This window comes from Thunnus thynnus, chromosome 2 (genome assembly GCF_963924715.1).
Source record: "Thunnus thynnus chromosome 2, fThuThy2.1, whole genome shotgun sequence".
Taxonomy (NCBI): Eukaryota; Metazoa; Chordata; class Actinopteri; order Scombriformes; family Scombridae; genus Thunnus; species Thunnus thynnus.
Window position 1 is genome coordinate 24,431,585 of NC_089518.1, and position 17,877 is coordinate 24,449,461.

Here is a 17,877-nt window from a genome sequence, read left to right on the forward strand (position 1 = left end):
CTGACAGAAAAGAAAAATTAAGGCCAAGATCTAGTTTTGAATCTCTCCATCACTCTTCTTCCTGCCTAACTCCTTGTCTGTGTCGCAACCATGTTTCCTGTAGACAGAATGTTTTACGGCAGCCGTCCATGTTATTATGATGAAGTTTTATGGAGACTCTGTGGGAGATTAAACCACTATTAGCCACGCTCCGTCACCCTCTCCAGCTGTTGCCTTTTGTTTATGGCTAAAAAGTGTTTTATGACACACGGTTCTATAGTCACCTAGACAATTATAGCTAATGATATACGGGCACTGGCACTGTATTTTTACACCGTGAGTGAATTTGGGGGAGGGGGAGCGGGGGTGGAAAAACAGGGAAGGAAAAGAGCGAGTGAGAAGTGAGCAATTAAAGGAGGGCAGAGATGATGGGATGAGAGGTGAGGCAGGAGCAGCGATAAGAGAACAAAATTAAAGGGTTGGGTGGCATTAGGAGGGAGGAAAGGAGAGACAAAGAGGTAAGAGGCAGAAACAAGTATGTCAGAGAGAAGAAAGTCAAAAGCAAGGTATCAACACTGAACCCTCACACTTGTAAATGGTACAGACGGAGATACGCCTTGAAATGTTTCCCTTTTTAAAAAGAGAGGCGTGTAAAGGAATAGAGACAAGATGGAGATAATAGCTCAGTACAGAAAGAGAGTTGATAATAAATGACTATTATTTGGTTGAAAACATCTATTTTTTGCTGCGCTACTGTATATCTACTTTTTACAAGTTTTTAATGGCACCGTGTCATTCATTCTTTAGAAATGTATCGCTTTTCAATCCTTAAGAGGTGTTCTGCCTTATCAATATAGCTTGTGTCCAGTTTTACACTCGTGATCATTTGAGTAAAGAAAGCAAAAACTCGATGCCCTGAGGCCACTTTCCAGGCTGTGAGAGAGGAATCAGAGTGTCTGTGGATCAAGATGGAACTGTTCTCATAATATGCTCTTAACTGTTTTCATGTTGGGAGTAACATCAGTAGAGAGATGTCCCTCTCACGCTCGTTAGAGAAAATGATTGAGAAGGTGATAGACATGGACGAGTTCACTGACAACACAGGAGAAAAGGGCCACACGAACAAGAAAGAAACTGATAGAGAGCGAGGTAAAAGAAGGCTTTTGCTGCTATATAAAGGGAAATGGATGACATTGTAACAGAAATATATGTGTAAATGTACTGTACACGTGTCTGATGTTCCAGAGACATGTGCCTTGTGTGTGCAGTTGCTTTTTCCATTGTCCAAGCAATCCAAAGTGTCCTTGCTGCAGTGTTTAACATTTGTGTATTTACTGGTTAAAAGTTGATAGATATGAATATTTAAGTGGCATCATTAACAATTCATGGAAAAGGTTTTTATTCCCCCCCTGCTGAAACATACTATTTTGAAGCAGTGTGTCTGTGGCTATTCGTAAGAATAAGATACAGATGCAGGGAGATACAGAGAGGAGAGGAAGACAGTGTGTGAATGAATGAGTAAATTAGTGCAACAAGCTCTAGGTGACATCATGTGTAATAACTTTCTTTTCAAATCCCAAATGTTGAGATTAAAGGTGTGTTGTGTGTGTACATGTTTTTGCAAGCCTGGCCACGTTGGCATCTGTTTGAAGAGATTTTTGAATGATACCTCGAGCACCTTTTGATGCATATTTTCTCATATCACTCATGCCAAGCTTCACACTGGGTTTCAGACTTACATTTCCATGATGTTCTTTTACATAATATTCACACCTCAGCTATCATGAATCACATTATCCAAGCCAGGAGTATCTTTTTTTTTCTATAATATGATAAGACTACTTGGGTATTTGCATACTCTTTCCCTTCTTTTGACCATTTTAGTGTCTGTCTTATTTCTGCTCATCAGTGACACCTTTCTGTTTCAGTTTTTTTTCTATGCTAAATGTGATGATGTGTTTTTTTGTGTTGCAGGTGGTGGAGACCAACTTGGTGGCCTTCGATTGTCATTGGATCCTGATTAACGAGGTGGGTGTTATGGATATGATTTATTGATCCTGTACTGGGTGTCCCTTCATCTTATTGTGTCTAGTATCCTGGGAATATTTATTGTTTTGAGTCCCTGGAATCTCTTCATTGTCTTGGGTGTTTTGAAGGAGAGAGGAGAGCTTAAAAACTTTCTTCACCCAATAACACACAAAATTTGATGACCAATGACAATATAGTTTATTTTAATGAGCATCCACTGCCTTGTACAGGCAAAAACAACACAGTAAAGATTTTATACTTTATATGCTCACCGTTTATGTAAGATATAGCTACAATCAATTTACAAAGATGAAAAAAGTGACCTTGGTAGAATTCCTTTAGATGAAAATATATTCAGCCAGTTCAAAATTAGTATCACTACTTAAATATTAAGCGCTTTTTGGATTAACAAGAACAGACAAGCACCAAAATTCCACAAAGTCACTCTCCTACTGCTCCCAGTGTACAGTTTTTATTTTTATAGGAGATACTCATCCATTTTTACTGATCACAGTGACTACTGGTCATAAAAGAAACATAATTAAACTTTAATACGAGCTGTGATTTCTTTCTTCAGGATCTTCAGTTTTGCTCCGTGAGAAGTGTTTTTTTTTACGAAAACAACATCGTCAGCTACATTTGTGTGTGTGTGTGTGTGTGTGTGTGTGTGTGTGTGTGGTGTGTGCTGGTAGCTTTGGGCATTATAGTGAACTGGGCACAGCAGGGGTCCTTGCTGCCACACACTCTCACACACTACAGCATGTGTACAACCATACACACTCGAAAGTGGATGTATTGAAGGAAGAGCAAAAAACAATTTTTACTGTAGGAACAATGAAAAACCTAATTTGGTACAAAACAAAAGAAGACACTCAGATGCTTTAGTTTACTACAGTGTTTCTCTCTCTCTATTGTTCCATATTCAAGCCATAGCTTGTAATAATAATGCTGCTACGAGGCTCAGCAGACTTTTTACTTGCTCAGTAATGCAGAGAGGATATTTTTGTTTGAAGCAAATGTTAGTATCGATACCATCTATTAATGCTGGAGGGACGGCCAATCATTATTTTCTGATGTTCACTTTAAGAATGTCTGTAAGTTTTTTTTTTCATATTTGATATGGATGAGAGGCTGCAGTAACACGGTCACAATCCCTGTAAGTACTTCAGACAACCTCTTAGTATTGTTTTTGCATTTATTCAAATGCTAATAGTTTGGGAGCAAGGGAAAAGAATGAACATCGCCCTTGCACTTTAATGAGGATAGCAGACTTAGCAGAGGTAAAAATGGGGATAAATCTGTTGAAAACAACCGCTCTGTATTAGTTACTGACTTCTACAGGGACTGTTATGCCACTTAAATATGTCTCCTCTGCTAATTGAAATAGATGGCAGACTATTATGTGCATTTCATAATGTAACACTAGAGACTTTATCACTCCATTAAAAAAAAACGTAGTCTGTGGTCCTACGCTTTCCTGAGAGACTGTCGTTGTCGACTTTGTTTGGCAGATGATGTCGAGCAGCCTACTTAGTCAATCCTACTTGACTGCCTAGTAGGCCAAATTCACATCTATCTGTCTAAAAGTCTGCCTTCATATTGCGTTGCATCCTGTCAGGCATCTGGTATTGTCTAACACTCTTCAGGCTTCCTGGCAGCAGCCCGCTTTTTGCTTAGCTTCCTGGGAGGCTTAACATGTCGTTCTGCAGCCCACGTGTATGTCTAGCAGCATGTATCACTTTGTACCTGCTGCCTATGAGGAGTCAATGATGAAATGTACTCTGGCAGACTCAAACTCCCCCATTTTTAATATGTAAGCAATGGCAGAATATCACTGACGTATGTTTTTTTTAAAATAAAGTTACATATACAGTACAAAGACATGTTAAAATACTGTTTATATAAGGAGGCTTTTCAAATTTCTATATCATATAAAGCTTTCTAACACATCACATGCACAAATAAGAAACTTTTTATCAATCAGTTACAGTTTTTTTTTAGTTTCCTTGGCAAAATATCAAGATTACAGCCTTTTTATTGTCTAAAAGCTCCCATGTGAAGCAGTCGGCTTGCTGTTGGCTCATTACAAAAGGAGAGTTGTTGGCAACTCATCACTCCTTCTCAGGGAACAAAAGCCCCACAGGTAATAGTAGAAGCTGGTAGTGTTAATGTTACCGTGGAAGTTTTCTTGATGTAATTAATTCAAATCAATTAGTATATTTCTTAACAGTCTCAAATGTCCCAGCATTCTCACACTTACCTCAGCTGTTCATGTCTCATGTCTCATGTTCTCTTGCTTCTCAAACAAATCTCACACCACAGTTTAAATCAACATTTACAATACACCAATGTTCAATCAAGCAAAGTGAGTATGATGGGAGACCAAACTGGGTCATAGGCACACTGGAAAGACTATATTCTTTTATCTCTCTTCTCTTGCTAATGTTTATACATATGATATGACACTTTCTGAATATCCACCCACATTTCATTACTCAAGTTGTATTCACTTCAGATATTAATCTAAGTTGCTGAGATGAGCTATACGCTGTGACAGCTTGAGCTGCACATGCAAACAAATACTCTTTAATTCAGCAAACTAAAATTAGATAGCTACTCGCTGATATTCAGCCCGATGATTTGCACCATAATATTTAAAAGCAAACATTATATATAAAGTATGAAACACTTTTGAGAGAAGAGATAATAGGAAAAGCAGATGTGAATAATGAATAAAAGAAGGAAAAGGAGGGATGAAGGTAGAAGAAACAACAAATGTCCAGAGTTAAAGGAAGATTCTCTTTACATTTGACCAATTTACAAAAAGTACTATTCCATGAACTTTGTATTTTTCAAAATAGTAATGAACCGAACATTAATTGTCATGCTACATCACTGAATTACTCTGCTCAACGTCTGATTCGGTATGAAATGAGATAAGATAGAAGATAATAATTCCATTCAGTATTAGACAAAATATTCCATTAGTGTTTATAAATATAAAATGTTTACAATATAAAACTAGCTGTGGTTTGAGACAACTTGAAAAATGTGATAGTGACAGCAAGTGTAAGAATGAAGTTAGATTAAGAAACGTACTATATATTTAGGCCAGTGAAGGTATTCCTGTGAAAGCGACTCTTGATGAGGCTCCACTTGTTATGAACACAGAGGAGGGACCCAAACGAGAGGCTGATGGCAGGGAATGGGGGTCAGCAGGGTTGAATGAAGATAATTGAGGAGTGTGGCTGAATGGGTATGAAGGAAGGCGTTGCAGGAGGGGGGTATCTTGGAAGCTTGGAAGTTGTTGACAGGCAGACGGACAAGCAGGAGGACAGGCAGGCGAGTAATGATCCTGGAACACAAGAGAAACAAGTTAACATGCCAATCATGAGGAATATAAAATGAGTTGGCCTTGAATCGTAACTACCACTGTAGTGGAAACAACAATCTGATGAAGAGCGGGTGAAGAGCCGCAGTAGATGTACTGCAAGCTGATGAACTGATGAGAGGCAAGTGAGCAGACTGGGAGAAGTGATGAGCCAATTGCAGACAGGTGTGCGGGATGAGCGGAGTCATGCCCACACCGACACACACACACACACACACACACACACACAAGACATAAACACAGAGAGACACAGATAGGGGAGCACTGGGAACACAGGGAAGGGGATACATGAGGAAACACTGGTGAATCTACTGGTACCGTAACACCACTCCCTCTCTCTTTTCCTCTCTCCCGCTCGCATCTTTTTCACTCTTAACTCTACAAAAAATTGGTAATGTCTTCAAATATAAAGATAAAATACAATGTCATAATTCTGCTCATCAAGATACAGATCAGAATTTAGTCATAGACTGCTCTGATGCAGGCATGACATCCCCACCATGGGCTAAGTGAAGCTGTAGTCCTCTAGCAGAAGGTTTAAATAGATGAGCGGCTACAATATTTTGTCATAGTAATGTCTTCTAGTACTGGTTCTTTGGAGAATTAATATTCCTATGTGTGAAAGTGCTCTCCCTCCCTGTGGTTTATTATGGATGAGGGGGTACTGTATGGTTGTCATAACTCTGCTTTATCTACAGCCAGCAGTCAGACAGCCCCACTGAGGGGGAGTTCACAGTTCATAATTGATCATCCTTCCTTTCCCCATCTCCTTCGTTCTGCTCAGGATGAGTGGATGAGGATGAGGAGGAGGAGAAATAATACAGGGAGACTCATGGCTTCTCTTTCTGTCTTTCTCTTAAGTTTGGAGGATAACTCCATGAACCCCTTCATGCTCTTTTGCATGCTATCATTCTCCATCTTCCTTGCGGTTCACACTCTTTTTCCGTTATTCTATTTCTCTCTATTCATTTCTGCCTCTTTGTCTCGCAATAGAACAAGGGCATGGTAATGAGATGAGAGGAGATTAGGCTTTATCGTCATTTTGGCTCTTAAATACTGTATATCACTGCATGATATCCTGTGAAAACCATGTAACTCAAATTTTGAGGATTTTCATGCTTTGAATATAACTGAAGGATATGGTCTTCTATAAGAACATTCTGCAAACTGTGGGTTCATGAAACCCTTTTAAAAACCCGTTTTACAAAACTCAAAAATGTATGGTGGCCATTGACAAAGTAACGCTGTTTTTGTGGTCCTTGGAAACATATTGAAGATACAAAGTGACAGTTTTTTTATGCTGCAGTCTTAGCTAAGTTGTCATAAAGAACATTATTTACAACAACAGAAGTACTTGCAGAGGGAGAGTGAGTGAACAGTTGTACACACTCTGTGCACAGCTGGAAGTTGCCCAGTATGACTGCAGCCATCTAAGTCTACTGTTGTTGCTAAGCGGCTCCCCTGGAGCTGTTGGATATTTTGTGTCTTGTTCAAGGCAAGTTTGACACATCTACTATCCAGATCTCCCTGCATGGTCTTGGGATCTGAATCAGAAAACTTTTTGATCACATTTTTGTCTTCCCCTTCCTCTTGCAGATTTTTTTTAACGGCTTAATTTTGTCTTTTCGCCTGACTCTCTAATCCATTGCTATCATAATTTCCTGTCTCACTGCATGCACGCTTGTCAAAGATTCTCCCTCATTAACTTGTATTTAACATTTCATGTGTTTGCTCTTAGTTTCATTTTACCACACTCTTCCTCTATCATCTTTCTACACCCACCATTGCTCCATGTCTCTCTCCATATATGATATAATATAGAATGTGAGGCACCTTTAGCCACATTTACAACTCATACCATCACCGGGTTCTTTCCCTTTGTCTCACATGCAACGGTTCATGCTGTGCAACTCCCATCATTCTGACCTCTCTCTTCCTCGTGCCCTTTTGCTATGTGCAAAAAGCACACAGATGAGAGACAGAAAAGAGTCAAAGTGAGAGGAAGAGAGGGCAACTGAAATGATGAGATGCACTTTTCCAGATTTATTTTGTTTTGTTTTTCAAAACTTTGAACCTTTGAATGAGAAAAAAACAGTGATTTTGATTTCTCATAGGGAAGCGGAGCTGAGAGGTTGAGCAGAGGAGTATAGTGGGAGGAGCAGAAAGGGTCAAAGACTAAATAAAAACAGTGTTATCTCCTCAAGAGAAGAAGGGATTTGGTGTCTCTAGTGGAGTTGGGAAGGGGCTGTGGGGAGAAAGAGCAGAGGACAAAGTAAAGGGTCAGGGAAAAGGTGCCAAAAAGAATCGAGGGTGAGGGATGTTTTTTTTGCTTTTGACTCTCATTTTCAAATAAAACACTGAAGATGAGGGTTTTGTGCTCTTGGGAAATGGAGGGATGGGAAGAGAGGTGATAGGTTGAGGTTGATGGGGACCAAAACTTCAAGCTTATGGAATAAACAACTCATGATTCACTCCAGATATGAGCTGCAGGGCGTTCTGGGGGTTACAACTTAACCACAGCTTCTGGTTCCACATATTTAGACTTGGTGTGCACTCAGCCATCCTCATGACTGAATGATTTTGTAATTCATTGTTTAGCTTGAAAGGAGATTTGGATTGATGACAATGGATTAACAATGACATGATGCTTCTTTTTGTTAAAATTTTGATTAGGATTGATTGACTGAGTAGGTCACAGAAAACTACACAGACTTGACACTTAGTAGAGTGTGATGATAGATTTTCTCAAGCAAACAATTCATTATTTCATGATTGTTTTCAAGATCGAATACAATTATTTGGTTTAAATGTCATAATAGAGTGCACAGGATGTTTAATTCGGTCATATTTTAATGCTTTGATTGAAGAAGCCCATGATAAGTTGACACTAAGTGGCCTGAAGCAAGTTACAGGAGAAGTGAAACTTATGACCAGAGAAAATTGAAAATATGAGGTGAATGTCACCTCTGCACCAGTAACGTCTTCCTCCCAGGGACCCCCCCTGTGTATGTATGTGTGTATGTACGTGTCACATTCATTTAGTCTCAGCTGTTAAAAGGCTAACAGCTTTTAGAGCATGCCACCACTGAAAGTCATACTGGCTAAAGTCGGCTCAGTTTATCCTTAGAGAGACAGAGATGAAGAGGTAAACAGAAAGTTACAAAGGAAGAAAGATGGACGAATGCCTGTTGAGAGGAAAAAATCTTAAAATGATCTTTTCCCTTTAAGTTTTAGTGTGTCTGTTTGTGTTTGCGTTTGCATGCCGGTGAATTGGTGCATCTATATTTGTGTGAGTTTGATCCTTTGAGTGGAGCACTCCGGATAATTCTTGCCTGCCGATGTTTCTTTGCATGCCCTTGACTGCCCGCTGTGAATCTTAATTCTCTTTTGGCGCACAGATCTGCTTTTTTAGCAATTTTCAGCACTTTCTCCCTGTCCGGCATCTTTTTGTTGGCTTTGTAATTCAGTCCCCTTCAGGGTTTTTGTGTAGGCAACTGTTTGTGATTTTTGCCACGTTTTACCCCCAAAAGCCAGCAAATAGATTTCTTACTTATTCTGTTTAGAAAGTGGATACTTCAGAGCACAGGGCATTCATACAATGTTAAACCTGTTAAATTATTTCAACCATCTTCTAAAGCATAAATATCCATTTATTCTGTTTTTATATTTTCTTAATAATTTATATCAGTTGTAGATCATGAACTCTCAGTTGACTCTCCGTATTTCAAAAAAATCCAAATTAACAGAAGAGGAAAGCAAAATCTTTGAAATGAACTGTGATTGTCTCTGTTTTGAATCTCAACACTGACATCCTTTATTAAAAATGCTCTAAACATCATAAAGTTAATTTAAAAATAAAATACAATTTTGCCATATAGCACAGGGCCATATAGCAGCCGAATTAATGCAAATGAATACAACTATACCAATGAAGCCTGTATAATACTACCTCTAATCACCATTGATCACATCCTGTGAGGACTCACAGGTCTTAATGAACCTTAATTACATTCAATTAAATTCCACTGAGATTAGTCAATGAACCAGTGCTACCTATAATATTATTCCTCACTAATATGAAGTGTGTGTGATGGCTTGTTTATTCTTGTGCATGGTCTGCAGGCAGAACCCCATCCATCCTGTCAAGCAGGCTGCCATGTTCAAATGAAACAGAATCAAAGGGATTTTACGTGATTGGAAGGCTTAAAAACAATCTCATAAAAACATATGCACACAAACACACACAGATTTACATGTAAACTAGCATGTGCACACATGGCACAATCAAACACACACAAATGCAGGCAATCACTGCACACGCATACAAAGAAAGCAAAGTTGGTGGCAGTGTTACCTCCACCAGGGACGATAAACGTCAGTTCTCATCTCATCACCGCGTGACCCTCTGCACTTGCGGATGAATGGAGATCCATGGACGGAGAGAGGGAGAGAGAGATTGTGTCCTAGGGCTAAAATTAGCAATGATTTCTCCCCCAAGGTTTTGCAAGGACATGTAGAGTACGTGCAAACACAAATGTATGCACACAACAAGCACACACAAACACACACACATACACATTTTTTACTCTGCTCTCTCCCTCTTTCCATCTGCTGACATGTAACTTTCATATTTAATAACTATTTTCGCAGATGATAACAATGTTTTTCACTGCTGGTGTGGTGAAAATGGAAAAAATAAAGCATATAAAACAAAGCCTAAACCACTTAAAGTATGTGACTTGAATATGAATGGCAAAAATTCAATTTTTAAAAGGAGCTTTATGGAGTGGTACCCATGGAGTTTTTTTGTTGTGGTTATACTTCTTTGTAATTTTCCTGTCAAGAGTGTTGACTGTAGGTCATCAGCAACAAAATGTGACTTAATGGAGTTGGTGATATGGATTTTCTAATCTCTTTGTTGCTTATTTCCCACTCTCTCCTTTTCTGAATCCCCATCTTTCCTCCACCCATCCAATCTTCTCTTTCCATCCTCTCAGGAGATTTCAGACTACGACTTGCAGGAGTTGGTCATGAAATCAATTGGTCGGCTGACGCTGGTGCGCCAGACGTTCCCCATGCCCCAGAATACATCTCAGCGCTGTGTCAAACACAACCACAGGATTAACACTTCCCTCTGTGACCCTAAGAACCCCAAGGCTCAGCAGCTAGAGGTGAGTTGGTTTGGTGATTTGTCCATAATGCTGGTCAGTTATTTTCAAGAAATCCAGTCAAGATATCAGTTTTATGTTCAAAACCAGCATAACTGTCACACTGAAAGTAATTCTATTGATGGCGGCCACATACAGTTTACCATGTGTGTATTTAGTGGCTAATAGGATAGTGCTGTGCCATGAAATCATTTTGATCTTAAAAGTATAGCAGGAAGAAGGTTGGAGAATGCTGAGGGATCTAAGTGGGTTGTACAGTAGGTAGATAAAAAGAAATGACAAAATCAAATGACGCAATGAACCTTAATTACACCCATCAATGAATTCAGTGTCAGAGGTGAAAGGATTGCCCGATGTTCCAAATGTCATTTATTCTCTCTCTTCGACCTACATATTGTACCATTCACCTTGATTGTCTCAAAAGATATATATATAATAAGAATGTTTCTCACTGCAGTGCACTTACAGTTAGCTGAAAAACTGCTCACTTTACGCCAAAATGCCTCAGTCGATAACATCAGTGCTAGCGAAATATCTAATATATAAGCTATTTTGGAGAGTAATTGACTGAGGATGATCTGAAAAAGAAAATAAACTAAATAAGACTACATGACATCATGACATTAGTCAATCATTTCTCCTTCATGAGGCAAAGTGTGATGTCCAGTGGGGAATATAGACTGTAATTAATCAGTTGACAGCCAACAGCAATGTTTCGCAACTGTACCCCCAATGAAAAAGAAAAAAAAAAGAAAAAAAACAGCGCTCAAATTCCCATCTCATTTTATTTAAACACTGCTCTCTGGGTTTTATTTCAAAATATTTTAAAAACTCAAAGTGCCAAACTAATTATGTATTTAAAAGCTGCTCTAGTGCTCCATTTCTGTCTTTTAAACTGCTCCCAGTGTTTTAGTTTGACATTTCAACATGTCTCCTGATCCAAAATGTTCCTATTACACCAGGCTCACTGATTTGACATTGTCACAGCTTGTGCCTGTGAGGCTTTTTACCTGGATCATTAATCATTTGGGGAAAAGTTGGCTCACATCCTTATGAGTGTTTATACACTACACAATTCATCATGTGGTATGGTCATGGAAAACACAGAGTGACTTTTTTTTCCCCTCCATTTTCACGTTTTCTTTACTTATGGTGTTTTTTTTTTTCTTTAATATTTCCCCTAGGGTGGCAATATGTATGCAATTATTATCCCTTTTTGTGTGTATGTGAGTCATCAAGCTGCCATCAAATAGAGCGAAGAAAAGGGAACACACTCTTATTTATCTGTCAGGACAAGAATATTAAATTGAATTAATGTGCTGTTGATTTATGTGGATGCAAAAGACCCTGGGGGAACACATTTGATGAAAGTTAGAAATATGTTGAAAACAGAAATGTGGTCTTAATGTCTATGTGGATGTCTCCTTTTCAAGTCCCAAGAAAGTTCCTTTTTGGGCTTTTGCCCAATGAAAGTAAGACAATATTTGTTGCTAGACCTTGCATACATATGCTCTTATTTGTTTTTAATGAAATAAAATAAAATGATTATATAAAATCAACAAAAGGTAAAAAAAAAATCAGCTCAATATCATAAAGGTTGCTCAATGCCTAGATTTGGTTTTAGTCTTGCCATTGGTTGTGTATAGCACCTCTGTAATGCAGAGATATCCAGGAGGCCTCCACTCATTGAGTAATGTACGTAAATAAGACTTGCCTCGTGTGTCCTAAGATGATTAGAGTGCTTATCAAGTGTAAAAAGCTATTATTATGAATCAAGCTGTTCCAATGTACTCATTATATTGTAAGGAATTCGTGCACTCAAATAGTATTATGATTTTAAGGGGGAATTATGAATTATTATTGTGCACCACTCAATTATGAAATTATTCATCCAGTGACATAATTCATACTAGAGTATGTATAATAATAGGGAAATAGTCTTCCTTATTGGTCACACAAGAGAGGTCAATTAGAATTATGGTTGTTATTAATCTTAATTATGATTTTGTAAGAGTATACTGGTAAGGTCTTTTAAGGTTAAATGACTGAGATGCAAGCACACAAAAACACCAACAAGTTCACTTTTAGTTACATACACATTTATTACTAATACTACAACTACAAGTACTAAACACTACAACTACAACATTTCACAAACAAGACCCAAGAGGGAAAGGGGAAACTGGTGCACAAGGCTATGGCTGGTGAATGATTGAAATGAATGATGCAGAGTTATCTATTGTGTAGTTTGTATGAGAGACCTGATAAACAGATGAGATGACTGTTACCTGATAAGCAATGAGTCAAATCAATGAAACAGCTTAGTTCTGAGTTGACACTTGAAATTACAAATTATGAAAGCACCAGGGTTTAAGCAAGTTGATGAAGGTTTTGTAGAAATACTTGCATGCTCCCTGGGGTGGCTTCTTGCGGAGGACGGAGTTCAATGTGCTGGGGTGAGAAGCTAGAGTCTGGATCTTGTAATAATGGGTAAGTCAGCCGGTCCAGATTTGAAAAGTTCCCATTGGAAGAGAGCTCCTGGTTTTGGCTCTTCTAGTTTTGATTCTTAACTCATGACTCTAGATTTTGAGGTTTCACCTCCTATGGTTCTGAATCATATCTTCAGACTAGCAAAGAGCAAGTATTCCACTGCCATGGCAAAAGGCAAGAAGACAAAGATAACAGCAAGAAAAAGGGCAAAAAGCAAACTGTTTCTCAGATAAGAGATCATTGTAAAGTTTCGGTCTGCCTGTCAAGAAGATGCATCCTGACCAATCACAGGGATTGCAGAGTTCTGGGGGAGCAGAGTCAGTCCCCTGCTGTCCATGTATAGACAGGTTCAACTCCTGAATGATGTCACTCTTTTAATCAAAATTGTTAGTCTTATAACAATTGCATGATTTCAAATTTTGCATCTTTTATAATACCTTTATCGTTTTGAGAGTGAAACAAGCAGAGTGGTAAATACGACTGTAGTGTTATAAAAGATAATGGAATTATGTTAGTAGTACAATTCCTAGCTCAAAGGCAGTGGAATAAATGTCCAACTAAGCAAAAAAAATATTGTTATGTACATGCACATACTAATTACACTATATTAATTGTCCTTAAACAAAATGTTCATGGGTTGTCAGTCCTTTGTTCTCTTCGGTCTTTGCAAACGGCATCAGAGTGTGTGTGTGGGTGTGTGTGTGGGTGGGTGAGTGGTTGAATCTGAGAGTGAGAGAGGGAATGAGGAAGGCGAGAGAAAGACAGAGAGAGAGAGAGAGAGACAGACAGAGGAAGCAGATCAGCTCAGCGGTCAGAGAGCGGCCCAGAAGCCCAATTTCACACTGCACTGAAGCACATCAACTCAGGCTGACCACACAAGCACACACACATACACACATATAATATTCGCTTGGAGTGCAGAACCCACTGATCATTCAAGCTCCCCAAAGAGCGGTAGATTTTCACTTTAATTTTTGAAGAAAAAGCAATAGGCACCAAGACAGACAGAATGATAGATGGACAAAGACAGCAAGTAAAAGACAAAACTGTGAAAGCAGAGATACTTCGCAAGAAAGTGAGAGAAAAAGTTAGATGTCAGATAAACTTGACACTATAGTTTTTCTTTTGTCCTATCTGCCTGTCAGTAAACTATTTGACAAGCAACAAGGAACATACTATTCTTTGCTGTCTTATCACTCATATAATCTTTTTTTTTTGTTATACAGTGAAAAACTGCCATGGTCATGTTCCCACTTGGTTTGCTTACATTTTAGAATAGCGTGTTGGAAGGAGAATGACAGATTGAACAACCCTCAGACATAGTTGAATGTACTGTAAAAGTACTGAATTCCACCTCTTTCTTGTTGGAAAAAAATGTGCAAAAGTTTTTCTTCCATATATATTCTTGAAGAATGAAATATTACAGATGAGCCAAACCTTAGACTAAACTTTTGTTCCATGCTTACTTGGAATAATTTGCAATGGGCAATATCTTAATTAGAATGGTTACATGGGTTGAAATATTATGATTCAACTAATAACCTTGTTAAAATTTACTTATTTGATCAGTCTACCATAACCACTGCACTGAACTTGGTTTTGAGCTTTGTAAATACTGTAGAACATCTGCATTTGGGATTACTGAATGGTAATCTTCACAATATGAAAAAGCCAAAATCAAATTCTGAAGGGACTTCCAGGTTTGTTAACAAGATTGTTCTTACTCCGATCATATCTGATCAGGTCTTCTTCTGGAGACCTTAGGTGCACCGGAAGAAGATAATTACTTTTTTTTTTAAAAATAGACAGACTATTTCCTTAATTATTAATTTTTTCAAGTATGGATGTGTGTTCCTGTTGACTGCTTAGGAAAAAGGATCATTGTGGAGGTTTAGGCAGTACCTCATATATAACATAAAACTGACTGACATATAATGTGCTGGATGCTCAGAGGTACGTGGTCCTCAAGGCCAGTGGACTGAGCCCACAGTTCCCCTCCAAAAGACAGTCTAGTCTCACAAAAACTTAAATTAATGGTGTGTTGTGGTGCTCCTCATTAACTTGTCGAAAATAAGTAGATTTATTACCAGGATGATGGCCTCAATTGGCCACCAAAGTGTAAACCTGTGAAGAAAACTTCAGCACATGATGGACTTAAATGTAGCAGATGCGGTTAATGGTAAATATACCTACTGAATATAATTTCCATTTTCCTATAATGCTCTGAAATAAACAAGACAAGGTCATGTCTGGGCTTATCCTGCAGAAGCAGTTTCTTTTCACCTGAAATATGTTATGATCATGTGACATTTCCCAGCTTTGCGTGTTGACAATTATCTCCTTAATGGTCCTTTAAACTGTTTACTAGTGTACTGCAGTATGAACTATGTGGATACTGGGGGCTTCAGAGGACCTTCAACCTTCAAATTTGAGTAAAATGAGGCTGCAATTCAGCAGTTGGAGGAACCTTTGCAATGGGACAGACCGTATCGGCTCATTGTGACATTTTATGTCTATGGAGATTTCCGAGGATCCAGTCCCTGAATTGGGACACAGCTAATGATGCCTCTGAACCTGGATGGACAGAGTGTTTTTTCCCTTCAGTAAACATGCATAAATGTCATCAGTGTACTGTCAGTATTAGAGTGGTAATTAGATAACATCTTCTACATTACGAAATAGCCAGATTAGCTACAGGGACAAATGGAGTATATTTACAAATGAACTCATTAGCCATTGTAGTTAGAACTGTCTATGTTAGTAGAAATGCTGCGATTATGATTTATGTACTGCGTGTGCTGGTGTGTGTTTCATCTGTTTAAAAATATATGTCCAGGGCCATGTGTGTGTTAATGTGAGAGTACACATCACTTGCATATATGTGTATGTGTGTGTGTGTGTGTGTGTGTGTGTGCGTGCACAGAAACATGCCTGTTGTAGTAAATCTATTTATTATATTCTCATTAACATGTAGACCAGAGGTTCAGTAAATCACACAACGATCGATCATAGACTGAATAAACTCCTCTCTTTCTCTTTCTCCCCCCTTGCTATCTTATTATGTGGTGCCAAATACCCATCAATACATTTTAATTAATGTCATCCTTAAAGCTTTTCTTGTGTGTGAGTGGGCATCTGTGGGTGTGAGTGGAAATGTGCATAATTTGAGCGAAAATCAGAGGCATGTTTTAGGCGAAATTACTAATGTAATGCACCACAGGGGCATACAAACATACCACATATTAACGGATAAAGAAACAGGCAAATATAGAAGGGACAGAGACAAGCTGCAAAGTAAAATAAGAAGTTGTAAGTTTTTATTTTTTAATCAAGGTACTGATGGAGATGTCTGCAAGTGAAGTATTTAATTTTCATAGCATTCTAGCAAGAAAAGGTTTGGCCCGTTTCTCCCATGTACTACTAATGCCTGCAGGTCTGTACTACGCTACCTTGCACAGCTTCATAACCAGAAGAGAAACAAGAACTAGACTAACTCCAAAATTAAACCACATGAAAGCATGAAATTGGTCATTTGGACCTCATGAGAGTGTAATTTGAATGCATTGTTACAAGTTGTGTATTCTAGCAAATCCCTCGCAAAACATTTTCAACAAATGCAAAATTGTGTGTTTCAACTAATATTGTCTCATATTTACCTTTGTTCCTTTTTGTTGTTTGCTTCTTTCTTTCTCTCTGTAGATCACCAACCGCTACATTTATGATACTGTGTTGCTGCTGGCCAATACGTTCCACAGAAAGTTGGAAGACAGGAAGTGGCACAGCATGGCCAGCCTGAGCTGCATCAGGAAAAACTCCAAACCATGGCAGGGAGGCAAGAGCATGCTGGATACTGTCAAAAAGGTAGGACAACACACAGTAAAACACACACACACACACACACACACATTCACACACACACACACTTTTTCAGCTACGTATGCAAGTGTGCAGACTTAGATGCTCTGGCACATACACATGAGCACACACACAGACCAGGTGCCTGTTCCAATAAGCAGACTTTCTGGGGTAACTGCTCGCAAAACCTGAAAAACCTTCAAATCTGACAATTAGGCTGATGTGAAAGGGCTGCTCTGAGAATTATTCACCAAAGTGATCCAGATAATTCATGGAGACAGTTTTAATTGTCCCCTGACCAGTGTTGGGCACATAGTCTGTGTATAGTAGTGTTAACATTTTATATGGTTTTAAGAAACACAAACTGAATTACACTAAACAATCCACAGTGAAATCCTTCCCAGTCCCTGATTTATATTTGAAATGCTGTTGATATCTTCATGACCTTAAGTCACCTGACTCTAATCTCAGTTTGTGTACCATCCATCTGTTTCATCAGCCTCCTGTAGAGCCTTACCACAGAGTGATGAGTGAAGGTGTGTGGGTGCCAGTTTGAAAACAGTTTATAAATACTTTGTATCAAAACTTACAGTTTTTTTAAAAACGTATTCACAATATATCTGCTAAAATGAAGTCTCGACTCACAGCAGAAAAGCACCTTTGTCTAAGTTTGAATGTCACTGTCATTCAGTGACATTGACTGAGGTGAGGATCCGTAGCTGAAAGCAAAAAATTATGCCCATCCCCTAACCCAACTACAATGTGCAAGTAGAATCTCAGATTTATTCCTATTTTTATGTGTCTCATGTGTATCTTTTAGCAGTAGAAAAATGCATTTTTCACACTTTTGATTTAGGGAGCATGTATTTGCATTTCAAGACATTGTGCTCATTACATGAAATTTTGAAGACTAGGCACTATTGTTCCTTGGCTGAGACACTGTAGTTGAAACAGCAGGATCCAGTC

At 38.5% G+C, this 17,877-nt stretch overlaps 1 protein-coding gene across 3 annotated transcripts in view; it reads left to right on the top strand.

Annotated features, from left to right (window-relative positions):
- Positions 1–17,877, top strand: part of grid2 (glutamate receptor, ionotropic, delta 2) — a 229,831-nt gene that overhangs the window by 44,067 nt on the left and 167,887 nt on the right. For all 3 annotated transcript variants that reach the window (XM_067612160.1, XM_067612168.1, XM_067612177.1), the window contains exons 3-5: positions 1,954–2,007; positions 10,396–10,569; positions 16,756–16,917. In XM_067612160.1, coding sequence (XP_067468261.1) covers positions 1,954–2,007; positions 10,396–10,569; positions 16,756–16,917 — 390 coding nt within the window. The remainder of the gene's footprint in view (positions 1–1,953; positions 2,008–10,395; positions 10,570–16,755; positions 16,918–17,877) is intronic.